The sequence below is a fragment of the Seriola dumerili genome, unplaced genomic scaffold (assembly GCF_002260705.1).
Source record: "Seriola dumerili isolate Sdu_G_001 unplaced genomic scaffold, Sdu_1.0 BDQW01000017.1, whole genome shotgun sequence".
In the NCBI taxonomy this organism is placed as follows: Eukaryota; Metazoa; Chordata; class Actinopteri; order Carangiformes; family Carangidae; genus Seriola; species Seriola dumerili.
This window is the reverse complement of record NW_019174272.1, coordinates 2013276-2031899: the sequence shown is the minus strand read 5'-3', so window position 1 is coordinate 2031899 and position 18624 is coordinate 2013276. Positions and strand designations below refer to the sequence as shown.

The 18624-nt window shown below is 38.5% G+C and overlaps 1 protein-coding gene across 2 annotated transcripts in view; it reads left to right on the top strand.

The window, feature by feature from the left end:
- edil3 (EGF like repeats and discoidin domains 3) overlaps nucleotides 1-18624 on the top strand; it is a 109116-nt gene that overhangs the window by 55182 nt on the left and 35310 nt on the right. For both annotated transcript variants that reach the window (XM_022754858.1, XM_022754850.1), the window contains exons 4-5: nucleotides 4012-4125; nucleotides 12619-12800. In XM_022754858.1, the coding sequence (XP_022610579.1) occupies nucleotides 4012-4125; nucleotides 12619-12800 (296 nt within the window). The remainder of the gene's footprint in view (nucleotides 1-4011; nucleotides 4126-12618; nucleotides 12801-18624) is intronic.

Below are 18624 nucleotides of genomic sequence, written 5' to 3'. Positions count from 1 at the left end.
TTTCTTTTCTCTGTGGTATGTTGTGCTCCAGGCTATTTGAGTGGCTTGCCCATTTGGCTCACCTCTGTATTTGAACCCACCGGTGACAACAAAGCAGGATATGAACTCAAAGGGTAACTACAGCATTACGTATCTAAGTGGAGTTTTTGCTGTTGTGAAATAACAGTAGATTGTTCTGTGTGCAGAATGAGCTGAGGATTGTTAGTTTTTTTTTCGCTTATTGTTCAGGGCATATTGTTCACTTCTATTATCGTCAAGAGTAAGCTGTTCACTTATAGACATACATATTAATGCTACAGCATCTGATCTCAGATGGATCTACATTCAGTTAATGTATTGAATTCATTATATCTCAATGTTTACAAGTGGTTATAAAATCATATTTCCATTTGAGTGTTCCACTCAGGCGATTAGTAAAGACCAGATATTCCCTGTACAAATTAATCTGCTGTGGAATACATGAATGATGTTTCATATGGGTATGCTGTGCCCTTAATTAATAATTGCATTAGTATTGTTATTGTTGTTGTCACAGTTGCAAACATTTACTGGTTATTGAGGATTATAACCATTAAAATAACTGAAAAGCTAAATTGTTGAATGAGGACTGGCCATTGTTTTTCTTTACAAGGCGGACTCCAGTTGGTATTTTTCAGGGTTATGGTTGTTAATGGGATTGTAAGGCCCCTCAAACTGGAATTAATTAAAACATAATCCCCCTTGATTGCAGTAACCTTCCATAATCAAGATGTTTCCTTCTGACAAGTGTTTGTTTGTTCATTTGTTTGCAGCTAATGTGTTGTCAGTAGGAGTCTAGTTTCTTGTATTAGTCATGCCGGCTGTTTTTAGATTCGTAATTATCCCTTATTGTCCTGTGCTAGCTATTCAAAGAACAGTTACAGCCACGGCTCAAGTTTAAGAAAAGAAAAAACTCTGGCAAACATGCGGAAAATGGCTTTAAGCATGATTCTGTTTCTCATCTGAACCATGATAGTAACTGGAATCAGCTATGGAGAAGTACGATAGCATCTGATTATAGCAACCAGTTAGAAGTTTGCAACGCATCCGAAAAAACACCACGCCATCACTGACAGACCTGGAGTCTTTGAGAGATTGGCTCTCTTACATGCACCAATCATGGCAGAGTGTAGATCATAACAAATACTTAACTTTGAACTAAATTTCGTGAAATTACATACATCAGATAAGTCTGATCTGTTATATGCTGTTTAAAGTGCTTTTAAAAATTCCCCTTCTTCCTATCACCTATCAGTTTTATAATGATTATGAGATTGAATTGTTTGAGTCGTTATTGTGTGAGGAAAATCATTAAATCGGTTTTGTCCCTCTCCAAGCTTCAGATTGAAGCCCAACTCCGTATTTACTATACAGTGCATCTCTCCAGTTGTTGCATATAGGTCGAATCTCCATGATGCAAACCACGTAGACTCAACTACATGATCCCTGGCGGACTGTAGACAAATTCTGATCTAACGCTGATGTAATTTTTGGGGGAGATGGGAGACTGTGCGCCAACTGCGAATTGGAGCTTTAATGGCTTTGTATTAAATGGCTTTGAAAATGTCTTAGGGAACAGACCCTGAAAAACCATGTACAGACAGATAGACGGCCGCAAACCATCTGTGCAATGGCAAAATGCAAACGTAATGCAGCGCCCCTCATGACAAAATGTCATGCACATGAATCCTCACAGCCTGACAGTGTAAACATGTTTCACTTCTCTCTGTTATAATTTACACATTCCATCCTAATCAAACATGAGTGGACCCTGCAGTTTTTCTTTCATCCACCTACTTTGTGTAAAGCATTTTTGTGGTGGATGTTTTAAGTGCCAACTGTGAAAATCAACTCTTTTGTTTTGCTCTGTAAGCCAGAAGGTGATTTTTTTTTTTTTTCTTTTCCTCCAGTCTGTCCAACAAGAATGGGGATGTAGCCATCGCATTACAAGAAACAGCAGGCCTTGTTTTGAAATGCTACGGCTACGTGCTCACAAAATAAAGAAAATAAATATATAAAAACACAGTGTTAGATTGTATTCAAGATTATATACAATCGTACACATCCAGGCTGACACACAAAACAAAATGTCATCTTGTGCACACCACATAAATGAAAACAAAGTAGATGTGTGTTTCAGGTTCAACGTGCGTCACATTTTATTTTTCGTCTTTTGGGAAAGGTTTTACAGCTCAGTTTCATCAAACATCTTTTCACCCGAATAGAGTTGTCTCCCGGATCCCCCGTGGATTTTTGGGTGAATCACAAAACATTTCTCTTTTTCTCTCAGAGCCTCTCTCCCTCACTTTTATTTCACTCTTTTCATTTATTTATTTTTTAGTACTCTGCTCTGCTGCAGATTAAAAATGCTACTGCCTCAAGTCACAGTACCTCGGTGACCATTATGTGTGAAGACCATGACTGTATTTCCCCGGAGCATGAGACATTAACCAAAAAAAAAAAGATGTATTTTGAGATATTACAAATGTGCTCAAGTGACTATTATAGATTTTATAGATAAACCCTCACAGAGATGAAGCACCGTAACGGACTTACTTTAATCATGTTTCACTTTCTTAAGCTTTCCAAATCTCAAACCTAGTTTCATATACATGAAGCCAAAATACACCTATGAGTCACAGACGACTCAGGGTATGTTTTAGAGGATTAAAAGTCCTGCGGCTGCCACAGGCAAGTTTGGAAATCATTAGAAATTTGTAAAAAAATGTTCAAATGCCGTTTCCTGCCTCTCCTTCTAAACCATCCCTATAATCTCCTTCCCCCGAACTGGATCTGTAATAGAGCAGCATGCAAATTGGTGTGATGGGTGGGTTTGAGGGTCTGTCACCTTCTGTAACTGGTTAGATTAATCAAACAGAGAAGAGCTATTTTAGAGAGCAATTACAGAGCAAAGGTGGCTGTACAGTAGATGATAATCCTGTGAGAATTAGTCATATTGATAGTTGGCTCTGTGTGGCTGTGCTATTTGAATGAAGAGGGTTTTTACTTTTACTGCTAAATTACTGGTGCAGTATTTTGTTTTTTAATTTAGTGAAGGTATTCAGTAACATTTCAGATGAGTCAGTGAGTCCAGCTGTGGTCCGTCTGATTTGCCACTGATTAATGTTTGAATAAAATAAATATAATGGTGTCTGGTTAAGACTTGCTCATGTCTGGAAAGTAAAGTAGAACAAAAAAAAAAAAAACTTATACTAAACTATATAATATTATTGATAATATAATCAAACAGAACCTTTGTTTACTCATAAATCAAATACTGCCTGTGAGGAAATAATAGTTTTAGAGTGTATGGTCAGCTGAAAAAAGAAAAGAAAAGAAAAGAAAAACTCCCAATTCAAAGGCATCTCTGATTTTCAAATAATTCATGTTAAAGATTTTTGGCAGTTTTTCTGCTTTGGCTAGATTTGGTGTTAACAGATATAAAATCTAACAGGCCAACTTAGCAAAATTTGAATTGTATGTATGCAGTTTAGGAGGGCTGCAATGCAATTATAAACACCCTAAATGCTATTTTAATTCTTAACTCTCACAAAGACATCATTAATTTATCATTATCAATAAGTCAACATTTCTGGAAACTGGCCAACATCCAAAAACCCTTAGAAGAAGAATTGAGCAGTTAGTTTCTGTAGAGATTTCACTTTGGAAATCACATTGGAAAGTATGATAATTCTTTAAACTACAAAGAAAATACACTGGGTTAATTGTTCTTAACATTTGAGAACTTGGGCCTATGTTCTAGCATTAATGGTCTCCTAAGGAGCAATTTGATTTATTAGTTTCAAGAAACCAGTGTCTTTGTGAGAGCTTCTCAGGGGCAAACAGAATCAAGTAACACACAGGGAAAATTCAATATATGCACCCTACCAATGCATTCTAATGAGGATGAGGTCTTTCTAATTGCCGACTGTCTGCTTTAAATAAATGAATGCAACTTTTTTTTTTGTTGTTGTTGTTTCTTGGCTCTTCTAGATATTAACGAATGCGAAAGGGACCCATGCAAGAATGGGGGCATTTGCACAGATCTGGTTGCCAACTATTCCTGCGAATGCCCAGGGGAGTACATGGGGAGGAACTGTCAATACAGTAAGTGCTCATGTTTCTTTTTTTAATGTTTTGTCTTTCAACTCTTTTAGAACTTCCCAGTGTTTACAGCACACCTGATGCTGCAGGTAATTGCACAGCGGGTAGTATTAGCCAAGAAGCAAACTGATCGAACATCTAACCATGCTTCAGTGGATAGTGCACCAACCTGTGATGAAAACTGTTCATGTGTTTTACGAGTTTATTAAGTCTTGAGGACTTTTCTTTTCTTATGGATGTTTCATAATTAGTCCATTGTTTTTATTTTCACTGTAGATTTTTTGGGATCACATGTAACCCAAAATTTATCTTATCTTGTTTACAACAACATCCAGAAGTTCAAAATAAGGTCATAAGAAAACTGTACATTACATCTGGCTGGAGTCATGTGGGTTTAAGGGTGAGCTATCAAGTGAAGGGAAGTGATAATTGCAGGAACCATCATGTGCTCGGTGTGCACCACTGCAGGTAAATAATATGTTTGAGAGAGATTCGAGCACCAAAAGTAAAGAAGGAAAATAGGCATTTGCAACATTTGACATAGAAAAAAAAAAAAAAAAGTTTGAAAGGTTTGTTTGTTTTGGTGTATACTGTAGAATTTAATCTAATGAATAAGGGGAAATCGTGCATGTTTATTAAATAATCCTTCCTCGATTATATCTGAAAATGCATATGGGGTATGAGTTGCTCTTATATGATATATGACTGAACAGATTACAGGATTACAGTGTATACATAAACTGAAATTACCTCGGTATATTTTTGGTTATAGCTAGAGGAGCATGAAAATATCTGGAGTCTTTACATCCCATACAATGTTCATGCTTTCTGAATGAAAGGCATCATAGGTACATCCTGAAATCCATCCACTGAGATCAGTTATCAGCTAAAAGTACAGAATTACTCCTGATTCTGTTTAACTGATGTTCAAACAGTACAACATGAATATGAGATCCGAGCAACATTAGATATGCAAAAGTATGCACAGCCCGTTTATTAAAATTTCATCAACATCATGAAAATAAATCAAATTTTCTCCTTCTATTAGTTTAGTAGAAAACATGAATAACAAGAAAATTTCTGCATGGACCCTAAAGCGTAATGATAAAAAAAAAATGAATGAATGAATTAAAAAAATCAAAACATTTGAATGCTGAGAAGTCACTTTGTACAAGCAGGCCCTCTTTTCATTTAACAGAGCCAGAGAGTTTCTGTCTTATCAGAAGTGGCTTTCTTTTTGCAAGACACCGTAGCGCTCAAAGCGGCTTCATGTGTTTATTATGCTATTGTGGGGGATTTTGTCTGCTCAGTCGAGGAACACTTTCGGATTAATGTATCAGTGGACTCAGCCCTGAGCCACCCCTGCACTGCTACTCACAAATTAATCTATCAGATTTACTATCTGAGGTGCAGCACAGTTGTTCTGCGACAGACTAGATCTCAACAGACAGGAATTTCGAACAAGTCTGCGTCAGGGAGGGAAAAATGTTGGTAGTTGCTTTGAAAACCTGAAAAACAGAAGGCAGAGGGAAATTTGTGAACTGTGATTAGGTTGGTTTCGTAAGTGAAGCACTCACTTGTCAGAAGAAAGATTTAGTCTTGCTGATTGAATGTATACTAAGCTCCATTATTTGTTTAATGATGCTCATTTTCATTTTCTCATTAAATTCAATATTTGTACAGCATATTATACAACCATTAATTCAGCCTATAATTTTCGAAGTTGTGGTGCAGTCTGTACCTCAACACATTACACTGGAAAGGAAACAGGGACCATGAGTTGAAAGTGCTGGCTCTCGCTTTTAATTCGATGGTGTGTACATCCAGAGCAGATGAAATGTCTAGAAAATTTAGCCCTTTTTAAACATATCCCACAAGGGTAAAACGGGCCATAAGTCCTACACCACTCACCTAATGTTAACAACCCCAAACACTTGCTGCGCTGGAGTTGAGCCAAACACAACACGGTCCCAATTCTTTCAGACTGAACTATAGCCTACAGTATTTTTTGTGGCAATGCTGCTTCATGTCGAAAAGCAGTCAGAAACTGAGAGATTGGATTACCAGCAGCAGGAATAGAAAAAAAAAGATTTGTTTTCTCTTACAGAATTTATTATTGAAAACATTTCAAAAACAAACTAATATCCGTGTCTGTCAAAATCTCCAAACCACAGCTACAGTTTTGAAATGGATAAATGATATGAATGATAACAGGCAGGATTCTATTAGGTTTATTCGATAAATTTACTGCCACCAGTCTCAGTCTTTCATCTGTAGCTTGAATGCTACAGATGAAAGCAGCAGGTACTGCAGCAACTTTTGACTTTGATTCTTCATCCCTGGTATCATTGTAGTTCCAAAACCTACATTTCCCATAGTGTTACTCGATGAAGACACCTTCTTTGCCTCGTCAACGCCCACACCTAGCAAACTTAAGAGTGACATTCTCACTTACACAAACTTTCAGCTAAAAATCCGTAGTCTTCAAGCTGAGATAACCCTGATGACATTACTGCGACATCACTCGGGGTTAATTCAACAGAGCTTCTCCAGAGCTCCTTGTGATGAGTAAACTGAGCGGTGGTATGCCCCTTTTAAAATCTAAATCTAAATTTAGACTTTTCATATTTAAATTGAGTGTTTGTTGAATATGTTGCAGTCTTATCATAAGAAGTACAGTCAGGTCCCCAGTGAATACAGTGCACACAGGAAAAAAAAAAAGGTAGAATGCCTGGAATGCACTTCTATGCAAGGACTCATCATCTCTTCTGACTTGTTCCTTCAGCCCACATTGTGTGTGTGGGCAGGTCCCGCACACACATTGACGGACGCAGATTAAGCAGCTGTACATTTTCTGCCTGTGCCGCACTATACCTGAAATCAGCGTGACAATATTATGTGAAAGCAGTAGTGGGGTTTTGGCCATTCCCTGCCTGTTCAGTGATTATCCTGTTTTACTGAAATAATTACAGTGCCTTCAATATTGATTCCCATGATCCAATGGAAAGCGAGAAGTGAGGAGAAGAATCGTATCTATCACTTGCCAACGTGAATCCGAGTAAAATACACATGAAAGCATGAAATACAGTCAGATAACACTTGGAACGAGCTGCCTCGGTCTTTCCGCTGAAACTAATTTGATGTTGTTACTGCTGTAATTGTCCAGAGACAGTCACACATTCAGACACTAATATGGGTTAAATGGTCAGTTAAAGACCGATATTGAGAGAAGGTGGTGACTGTGGTGTGGTGACTGCTCACAAACGCATCTTAAGGCTAACATGATTGTAGACACATCTGCTGTCAGCAGAAGCGAAATTGATTTAAGCACACCAAGTTTGCCTTACTTCCATCTTTCCATCGCTTCTCCTGACAGTCACTTTTTCTGACTTCTATGTACCCATGTGTTGCTTTGACAACTGGCAACCATGAGGTTTTTGATACCAGTCCTAGCTGTAGCATAACTCTATATTAAACAGTTATTGAGAACACAACAACAAAGAAATATTTCAGCACCCTTGGCTTGACCTTAAAGCAGCCAGTTTGGGACCGTTGTTGTTATTTTAAGCACATGGTTGCACTAGTTATTCATTTTGCTGTAGACCACCCAGACTCCACTGTATAAAACTGCACAGCATACAATATGAGTGTGTATATTTGTGTGAAAACATGTATGCATGTACTTATGTTTGCTCCTTTTTATTCAATTATAATATTGTTAAATCTTTTATTAGAATACTGATTGCTGTCTTGCACATTTTGAAACTAACTGCACAGGAACATGCGGACATTCTCAGACACCTACATCTTATACGTACAAGTGCATTTAAATCAGTCTCATTTGTCACCTGAAGAACTTCCGTTGCATGGCTGACGTCTGTTTTGTGTGTTTATTACTCTTTTCCTCATTCCCTCGTTCCACCGCATGCTCATTAGTATTGGTGTGCTGGCATTAATTTCAGTGGGGCTCTAATTTGTTTAGGCTGTAGGTAGGGCTTGTGGGAGATGGATTCAGCTGTCACATCATGGTAGTGCTGGTGTTAGTGATGCGTGCTGTCGCAGGGCTGATGTATGCTCAGGGGCCAGCAGGCCAAGGCCCGGGGGCTGGCTGCCTCTGCTGCTCTGACGGACGGCTGGCAGGCAGCTCGTTAAGACTGGCCCATCATTGCCGCAAGGTGAGACGGACCGCGGCTTTGCAACAGTGTCTTGCCACAACATCCACATAAAATATCTTACAAGAGAGCAGCGCTGGAAGCACAACATCTAGACAAATATGATAATGTGTTGCTGTAACATTGCACCTCAGCCCTAACGTCATGTCGAAGTAAGGAGAGAAAAAAAAAAAAGTTAAATCAGGGTGATATGCCATTTGGTGCTTGTGTCCAAATAGCATGTATTATTTTTACACGATCCCCAAAAAGCTTTCACTCCCTACATTCTTTACATTTGATCAGGAGCTATTTCCCTCAACTCAGTTAACACTCCTTTAGATCAGCCATGTATCGGTATGTCTAATTCCACAAAGCAAATGATCACATGTTGCTCTCTGTGAATTAGTTTGAAACATGTTTTTAGCCATGCTAGTGACCTGGTTCTAGGGAACGCAGTGACAGTCTGTCTGTCGTTCCACCACTCTGGTCCAAAATCAACAACTATTTGATGGATTACCATGACAGTCCCAGAGGATGAATCCTATTGACTTTGGTGGCGCCTTGATTTTTCCTACATGTCCATCAACACATTTTTACACATGTTGTTAAATATCTCAACATCTTCCAGATGGATTAACACAGAGGTTTGTGCAGACATCCATGGTTTTAGAGAAGGTGCTGTAGCCTAATAACTTTTTTGAGCTGTACTTTTAGTGCTAATTAGCAAATGTTAGCGGGCTAATACTCTAAACTGAAATGGTTAACATTGCACTTGTTTACCATCAGCATGTTAGCTCGCCAAAACATTAGCATTTAGCTCAAAGTGCCCCTGTGCCTAAGAGCCACTAGCACAATTATAGACTCTTAATGTTGTTTTGCTTTGAGTTGGAAAAAGGAAATATAATCAGTGCATAGTGCTATTTACTGCAACACCTAAAAAATGTCCCTATTGATTGCTGAGTCTGCAAACACACCCATAGGATTTGAAATATATATTTTATTTATTTATTTTCATGGCTAAAAATTATAGAATGAATTAAATCACTTTGAATGAATTGCTCCCTGGCCGAGGACATAAATGTGTATGTCCAATTCCATGGACGTCCATTCATTTTTAGATATCTTGCAGATGGACGTACCTCCTTGTCTAAGGCACTTTTTCCTCTTCCTCTTCCTGTGTTAAGCAGAAAAAGCCACTAAAATACAAAGACGTCCATTGTCTCTGAATTACAAGGATTAGGGCTACAGCGCTAAAATGCAAATGTAACGTGGATCACTGTATGTGCAACACACTGGTCATTTTGGAAAGTCCTAATCTGGCTCTCTCTTTTTCCAAGCCTTTGGTTTAAAGTGGTTTACTACGTCTCAAGATGAAAGCTGTTCATCCAAGCTTCTTTTAGTTTCAGCAGTAGGCTACCGCAGCCACCTACACCATCCTCTCATAGGTCTGGAAGCGGTGAGTCACACACAAGGAAAAACCAGTGAAGCAAGAGTGATTTACCATAGTGGAATATATAAAAAAAACATCTCTGTCAGTACTGTCAGTACACACACACACACACACACACACACACACGGATATACTCTCTGCTCTCTTCTCTCCACCACTTGATCCCCCTGGACCATCCTCAGACATTACTCACTGTCTCCCTGGCTCCCTGTTGACTAGAACCCCACTGTTTTACCAGCTGGATAAGTCGTGCTAGGGTTTGCTTTCATTGTTCCATTCTTCTCTCACTCTTGGATTTCTTGTGGGGTGAGAGTCATCTCACAGCTCTTAGTGCTGCCAGTTTCATTGTCTGCTGGTATGTGTGTGTCTTGTCTGTCAGTGTGTCAGTGCTGGGTGTGAAATGTTTAGGTGTTTTGCTTAAATGGCGATGAACGCATCACAGCCGTCTGGTGACCATTGCTCCAGGCGTCCCCCGAAGGCTCACTTACACTGACACTTACAGTTTATCCGGCATGAGCAAGCAGTGCCTCTAGCTGAACTCTTGGCTTGATATGTCCTCATTCTTTTGGGGCACTTCCAAGTTCTCTCAGCTGTGGTTTTTTAGTCTCTTACGCACAGCTATTTCATCATCTGTAACCAGACATGCGCTAATGGGAGAAATCAAATGGACTGATTAAATTTTAATCAGATCCACCACTGTTCACACAGAGAAGTATTATAAATTTTGTGTGTCCTCTGTTTTATTGCTCTAATCAATTTTATCCCTGTTGTCATTAGAAATAAACACCAACAACAGAGAAGGCGGAATCCCTGCCTGTTTACGGCTGTTACACAATAAGAAAAGCTGTGGGAAACTAAATCCATTTGGCCGCCCATTTGAGGTTTATGTTCAAACTCATGACTTTAAAATTCTGATATAGAATTAAATGCCCCAGACTGCAGTTTTAGGTAGTTTCTCTGTGTAACACAGACTGCCCTGCATCAAAAAATCCAGTAAACATTGAGTATTTGTCCTCAGACTTTTTCAACTATTTAGCCAGTGTCAGCTGTTCTTCACTTGCAAGTGTCCTCAGTATATTTCCTGCTGGATGTTCATCATCCTTTTTGGGTCAAACCATAAATAACTGAAATACTGTCAAGCCACTTTCCCTTACACAGTGAAAAGAAGGTGGTAGCAGCAGTATGATACAGCATTCATTGCAATCATGTTCAATTAGGAGAGATACTTGAAAAAGAAAAAAAAAAAAAAATGCTCAGCTGTATTTCCTTGTATTTATGTCAACTATATGCTTGACTTAAAGACTAATTAAAACTTAAGCATCTGTCATAACTTATTCAGCACACAAACAGCTGCGATGCTGTTTATTTTTAAGAGACACTGTGGGCTAGGAGAAGTGTAATGACGAGGGTGTCTTTGCATCCTGACTGCCGAGCAGAATTCAAACCAGCTTTGTGTCACTTCTCGCAGCATGGGAAACCGCTTTCTTAGCTATTTTTAAGTGAATAAGATGCATATTACAACTTTGAATATTTTCCAGTGGAGAGACAATTTCATTGCAGAAGTCGTAACACAATTTATTCAGGCTGAAGGATTCTGACGACCCACAGTGACATCTGATTCATTTTTGATGGCAATATCCCATAGCTGTTTTGGACAACAATTGGAGCAACCACAGTTGAACTGTTTAGGTTGTTTTCTTGGCACAACTGAGTTTTCTTTGATGATGCCTTTCCACGGGCTGAGTTGGTTTATAATTGCAGAGGCAAAGTATACGATTTGCATGCATTTCACATCCTAATTGAATCTGACCCGATGCTGGCTAAACCTCACAAGCTGTGATATGTTTTGATAGAAAACCAGATGTTTTTATGTGTAAATGAGCAATTAGGAAAATCTCATTTGGGGAGTAGTGGCAACTTTTTGGGATTTTTCAATTTTATGCAATAAAATTGTATATTGTGGTATGTGCTATATTTATCAAACATACCATATGGATGCATGCCCCCTTCCCATCTATTTTTACATTGTGCTTTCATTTCTCATGTGTTTTCTATTATTACTTGATTTCCCGATTGGCTTTTTTTTTTTTTTTTTTTTTTTTTAAATGGAAACCACCAAGAAAGTAAATTAGTTTTGCAGAACAATAAATTCTCCATTGGATAAACATTGCCAGAATCCCTTTCACCACAGGTATGTCTATTAAAATGCTCTTGATGTGTCTGGACATACCAATTAGGATTAAGAGGGAAAACAAGCTGCTTGAAGAAGAAAGGACAGTGCTTTTCACAGTCGCTGTCCTGCCTCCCCACTTTAATGCTGCAGCCTGCAGGATATTTTAAGGTGTTACAAAGCTTGTTGACTTTGGGGATGATGCTGTCCAGGAGTGGCTGCGGCTCCTTGGGAGGAAGCCTGAGGGCTGTGTGACTGATGGAGGAGTGACCTGTTAGTGCAGACAGCATGAAGGCAGAGGGGAGTCCTCTCGTTGGCAGCTGTGACTCAAAAGCATTTTGCCTTTTTTTTTTTTTTTTTTTTGTGATGAATCAAAGCAACAATTATAGTAAGAGAAAAAGAAGTCAGGGTCAAACAATAAAACTATGCTGACCTTAAAGAACCATGTCGTTACAACAATATAACAGATACAGTTACAGTTTTAATGGCTGTGTCTGGTTGTAATACAAGTACAGGAGACTGGGGTGTTTGTGTGTGAGAGATAAACAAGGATATTGACTCTGATGTGGAGATACTGAAGAGAAAAATGAAACAAGGTGTGGAGGACAAAATGACATCATCTATATCCCCCCCCCAAAAAAAAAAAAAATCTGTATGCATTCCATAGACTGAGTTGCACACATTTTTGAAGGGTCATCTTTCTCTTTCTCCCTCTCTTCACTCAGAATGCTCCGGACCACTGGGCATGGAGGGTGGTATAATCTCCAACCAACAGATAACAGCCTCCTCCACCCACCGTGCTCTCTTTGGCTTGCAGAAGTGGTACCCGTACTTTGCACGCCTCAACAAGAAGGGCCTGGTCAATGCCTGGACTGCTGCCGAAAATGACAGATGGCCATGGATCCAGGTAAAGCACAGTCAGAGGACAGGCAACACGAAAGCCGGGACAGGGCCAGATACAAATGAATTAAGACAGAAGCACAATCTTAATTATGGATACACTTTATTCTCTTGATTTTCGTGACTTTAAGTAGTTTTGTTTGACTTATGTTTAAAAGCTCCCTGTCGTATAACTCCACTTGGTAGTTGATGGTTTGCATTAACTGTTGATTGTGAAAAAGCAACAGTTTTAACTTTACAATTAATTACACATACTGTAAAATTGATGGCTCACTTACAGGGTAATAAAGAGCCATAAAAGTGTAAGATGGGGGTAGAACAGATGCAGGTGTAGTCAAGTGTGAGGAACAATGTGAAAGGGCATAACAGTTTCCAGCTAGTGGCCGGTGTGTCTCACTTTGTGGTGATGAATTGCTAAAAGTTACTCAACTGTGTCATCGTGCGTTCTCACATTTAGTTGTGACTTGCCCACAGTAGCGAGTATGCTGTATTTTGCATCATACATGGAAAAAAACTATGGTAAGCATTATTGTAATTATTCAATGCACTGACACTTTCTCTTTCTAATGTCTCATGTAAATTCTGACTGTGCTGTCTAGAGAGATTAGATTTATAAATTTGCACAACACTCAACAGTAACATTGACAGTAAACTCCCTGTTATTCATAGAAAATGATTGAATTCAGCTCAACACTTCAGTTCTTCTTTTCCTTTTGTATAATTGTGCTTCAATGACCACGGAGGAGCCTTGACCTCTAACATCATGTGAATTGTGAAATTGATGATTACAGCACCAAAACTATAATACATTCAACTCCCCTCTTACTTAGGCTTTCTTAAATGTAACCTTCTTGCTGTGCCATAAGTGGGTGCTTACTGTCAAAGAGCTACATGGACAGATCGATGGGATAGATTGCCTCGTGGTCCTGAATTATTTCTTCAGTCCCGAGCTTCTGTCCCCGCCAATCCTGCCCTGCCAAGACCCCAGAACTCTTATTTATGGGCTTGTTTTAATCCTAAATGATCATTTCCCATGTGTGGTATTACAGAATTTCAACCCTAGCTGTTTATTAGATCTCATTGCATTAGGCAATGATTTAAATGATAATGAAGAAGCTTCTGCGCTTCCCTCACTTGCAATGATCTGGCTCCAGTTAAGGCTGCATAATTATAAGTGAAATGTGAATCATGATATTTTTAAATCTGAATTGAGATCACAGCTCTCCCTTGATTCTTGAGGAACATATTCCCTCTTTATTATTATAATTACATTATATGTTTTCATTATAGGAAGATGGTAAAAAAATGTGATCATTAATTATTAGCTGTTGTTTACAGGGCCTCTCACAATGTAAATGACAAATGTAAACAAAAGATTAGATGTTACGCTGTATGATTTAACAGACCAAGGATGTTGTTAACCTCGATCATAATCCTTTTTGGGTAGTCCAATGAATCAAACAGGAACAGAGGCATTTTTATTTATTCCTTCCCCACACTACACATACTGTGGTGCAACCAGCAATCGGCATATCATAATCTATCTGACTCATTTTGCTTTTTATGTCAACATGACATACGCATTAGATTTGTTTTCACATCCTCCCCGTCTTTGCTGTGTACGGATCGTCAGGTGGTGTAACACAGTTCTGTCATTTGTCACAGGGAGCTCAGGGGGAAAGGGTAGCCTTTGGTTTGATGCAGTGGCTCTCTCTGCTAATGCAAATATGGCAGAATTGTTGTCATGTAAAAATGAGATTGAAGAGGGGTGTGAATCGAGATCGCGATTCAAAAACGATTAATCGTGCAGCCCCTTGCTCTAGTGTACGAACGCAGACCTGTGTAGAACAGATTTTCTGGATTTATGTTGAGTGAATAGTCATACATCAAGAGCCTGTGGTGAAACGGCTGTGGCATATAAAACAACTGTCAAATGATGTATAGCCATGTGGTATGAATTTGCCTTCAACTCCAGTTCTCTTCCAAGGCCAGTCCTTGGTCCAGTCCCTCAGTATTCCAGATAGTAAGACACGATAATAAATAATAAAAATACATATTATTTATTTGGCTAGTTGAGTAATTAACTATTACGCAAATAATGTTTTTTTCCAACTTTGTTACATTTCTCTTACTCTTGAGTCACTTCTGTGACGACAGAGTTTCTGACAGCAGCCTTTGAGGCGTGCTGTTATCAGATACACGATCCACAGACAGTGAACCGTAAACAAAATATAACAGAAAAAAAAAAAAACATACTAAACTGTGACAGCGTGATGGAGAAAGTGAAGCTGTACCTAACAGCAAGAGAATAAGAGTAACACAAGGCAAAAATGGATTTGTAAAAAAAAAAAAAAGGAAAAAGATAGAGAGAAAGAGAGAGAGAGAGAGAGAGAGAGAGAGAGCGTCAAAGGAAGAGCCGACATGAGTGAGAGAAAAGGAGCCTGGCACATGGAGAGGGTGAAGACAACGGAACATAAAACATTCAGCCGGTTTGTTTGACTTTAATGATGCCATGTGGGATGTTGTGCGGGATGCTGTAGGCATTGTGTGTTTCTACAGAGGGCCTGGATAATTGGGACGTGAGTACAGAGGTGTACAGTCATGTCAGTGCATTGGGATTATGCTAAGGAGTCGGTGGTGTGCTTCTGTTGTGGAGAGTGATGTGGCGTGACTGTGTTTGCATGTCTGTCATGTGAAACAGGTTACACTGACAGTTGACAACCCTATCAGGATAAGGGATGAGATTTCTCTGGCTATTTGTAAGGTTTTCTCTGGTGCAGTATGTAACTTTTGGATGTCAGCCAGTTTCAGCTCTTTCCCCCTAAACCTCAACAAATGAATCAAACATAGAGCAACATACTTTGAATAATACATCACAGGGCTGCAGACAAAGCATACAAACACTGTAAATGTGTTTGTTTGTGTTTACGTCAGTTTGTGTGCTTGTGAATTGTGCGTGCGCGTGAGCTCGCCACTGTTCACACATCTGTGTGCTGTGAGAATATCAGTTTTCCACAGCCTCGCCACTACTAGCTCACACATAAAATTGCATTTGAACACTCAAGGGAAATATGCTGCTGGTCTGACCAATATCAGCAAAATATAGCTGCAGCCGGTCGTGTTGGAAGAATGAAACAATCCAAATCGCTTGTGAAGGCTAAAAGGTTGTATACATAATTTAATGGACGCTAAACAGTAAATGACATAATGTTCAGATGCAGATCTCCATCAGTGTGCTCACATTTGCTGGCATGTGTATATATAAGACTCAAAGCTTTACTCTTTTCATTCTACTGTAACTTTACACAATCAAATATTCTACAGTCTGTTATATGGTTGAGATGTGACCCTGACGAATGCCTTTTCATCACAGTTTATTTTGTAAACTCAGCATGACAGCAATCAACAGTAATTTAATTAAGCTTTTGGATACATACGCTATGATGCAAAAAGTGTTTTCTGAATGAGTCTTTAACATTGCTGCGGTGGCCATCTATTCCCAGGCAGAACTGCTTCAGATGGCAGGCAGTAGTGGGCCTGCCTATTTCGGGTGCTGCCACAACATGTCAGTGGTGTTTAGATTTGGGGTTTTTGTTCATACTATTTAAAATCATTTAAACCTTGGACCAAATACAATGATAACATGCTTGCATATCCAGGGTTGTGACACTGGATTATTTTTATCCTGTACTCTAGGAAGGATATTGGTTGAGTGGCCACATTTACAAGGACTCGCTTATAGCTCAGGTTTTGTGATGTGACTATGGTTAGGTACGATATACAGAGCATGTGGTTTGATTACCTTGCACAATAAACATCATATAAATCATCAAAAAAAAAAAAAAAAAGAAACCTGATGTAATTTATAGGCGTTATGTCCCCACATATGTGTAAGAGATCGAGAGAGCACAATGACATACTCTTTGAGTTTGAGTGTGTGTACACTATGTACTCCCATGCAATTTTTTATTACACAACAGTGCCACTGGTCTCTTAGGTAGTTTCAAGGGCAGTTTAATTGTTACAATTCTGCTGTAGTTCCCTCAGCAGTTTGGATCTCAGTGCGCAATCGCACAGGTTTTTTTTCCCTTTATATGCTCTTGACATTTGTATAAGCATAGGTGTGAGCTCTTGCTTGTTGCTATGATTATATTTGGGAATAGATAGTGGTCTTTGCAATATAAATGACTGGAAGCGAGTCACTGTGTAGTCACTTACATGCTCACACAAAGGCTGTTGCTGTAAATAAATGTTTTCTCCTATTTAAATAGGGCCTAATGAGCCGTTGAAAGCATTTAATGGAAAGTATTAAAAAAAAGTTATTTCATGTTGTTCGTCATTGTTTATCAGAGGGCTTTTATGTTCTGATTTACTGTAATATGACATACAGTAAGTTAGTGAAGAGCAGCACTACTGAATTATAAGCAATGGAGATGAAGAATTTAAGTTTTAGTCATGATTAGGGCTGAAACTAGTCATTATTTTCATTAATGTTTATAATGTTGATCATTTTCTCAATAAAGCAATGATTGTTCTGTCTACAAAATGTCAGAAAAGCATTTACAATTCCTCAGAGCTGAAACTGACCTATTCAAATAGCTTGATTTCTCAGACTAACAATCAAAAAATCTTAAAATAGTTACTTAGCTATCACATATGATGGAGAAAAACTGCAAATCCTGAAATCTGGAACCATTTTTGCTTGAACACTGACTGAAATGATGAAAATAGTTGTCATTAATTGATGACTCGTTTCAGTTCTCTTATGTTGCATAAGTCAAATTTTGCTTCTGACATGGATTTCTTATGTCACTGAGCTCTAAATCTAGATAAAAACAGAAATACAAAGAATTTCAAAACCAGAATCCTCTGGCCCTCTTAATGCAGCCTGTAGCTTTGTTCATTGCAAATCAAGAGCTGCCTTGTTACAGTCATTTTTGCTGCTAAAGGTACAACCATAACCATAAAATTGTGTTTCCTAAAGGCATTGTGTTTGAATTACAGCTACAGTATATAGTCAGTTCCAGGATGTTGCTGATGGTTATATACTGAACATTTTCTCACTGTAGCAAATGTTTTTCAGGTTAAACAGGTTAAATCACACCATGTAAACGAGTGGTATTTTCTTTGTGTTGCAAATGAAGTTCGAGAACAGATACAGTTTGATGTAAGTTCATTTTTTCAGACACTCATGGATTTTGCCCAGAGCACTTCTGACATAAGATACTCTGTGTGTGTGGAAAAAAGGGAAAGGTTGAAAGGGTAAGAGTTAACTCTAAACTTTGCTTTGCAGTGTTCTTTGTAGCAAAGTTTTAAACCAAACTTAGAGAGTGCAATGTCTGCTAAGGACACACAATTATTATTTATTTTCTTAGTTTTGTAACATTAGTTGCATAATAATTGTTGCAGTTTTTCTGCACCATGATGCATCAAAATACACTTATAGACAATATAATTCTGATTTTGGAAAAATGTCTGAATCATGTTTTTTTATGTCTTTGTATGAAGATGGATTGTGCAAAATCACTGTCACTGTCATTACCACCCAGTAATGACTATGACAGTATAGGGCAACTACGTACAAGACATATCAGCATAATACCAGATTTAGCTGGGACGACACCACAATTATGTCAACGTCCAAGATTTATGCCATATTTTATGAAATAATATTAGGAAAGTGGTATACCAAGAAACAAATTCAGAACTTTTTTTTTGTTCAAACAATCACTACTATGTACTAAATTTGTTGTGGTGTTATTTGTGTGTCGGTGTAATCTTTATACACCCCTGTAAGCATTTCAAGCGATTTAGGTTAATTGTCTCTCACA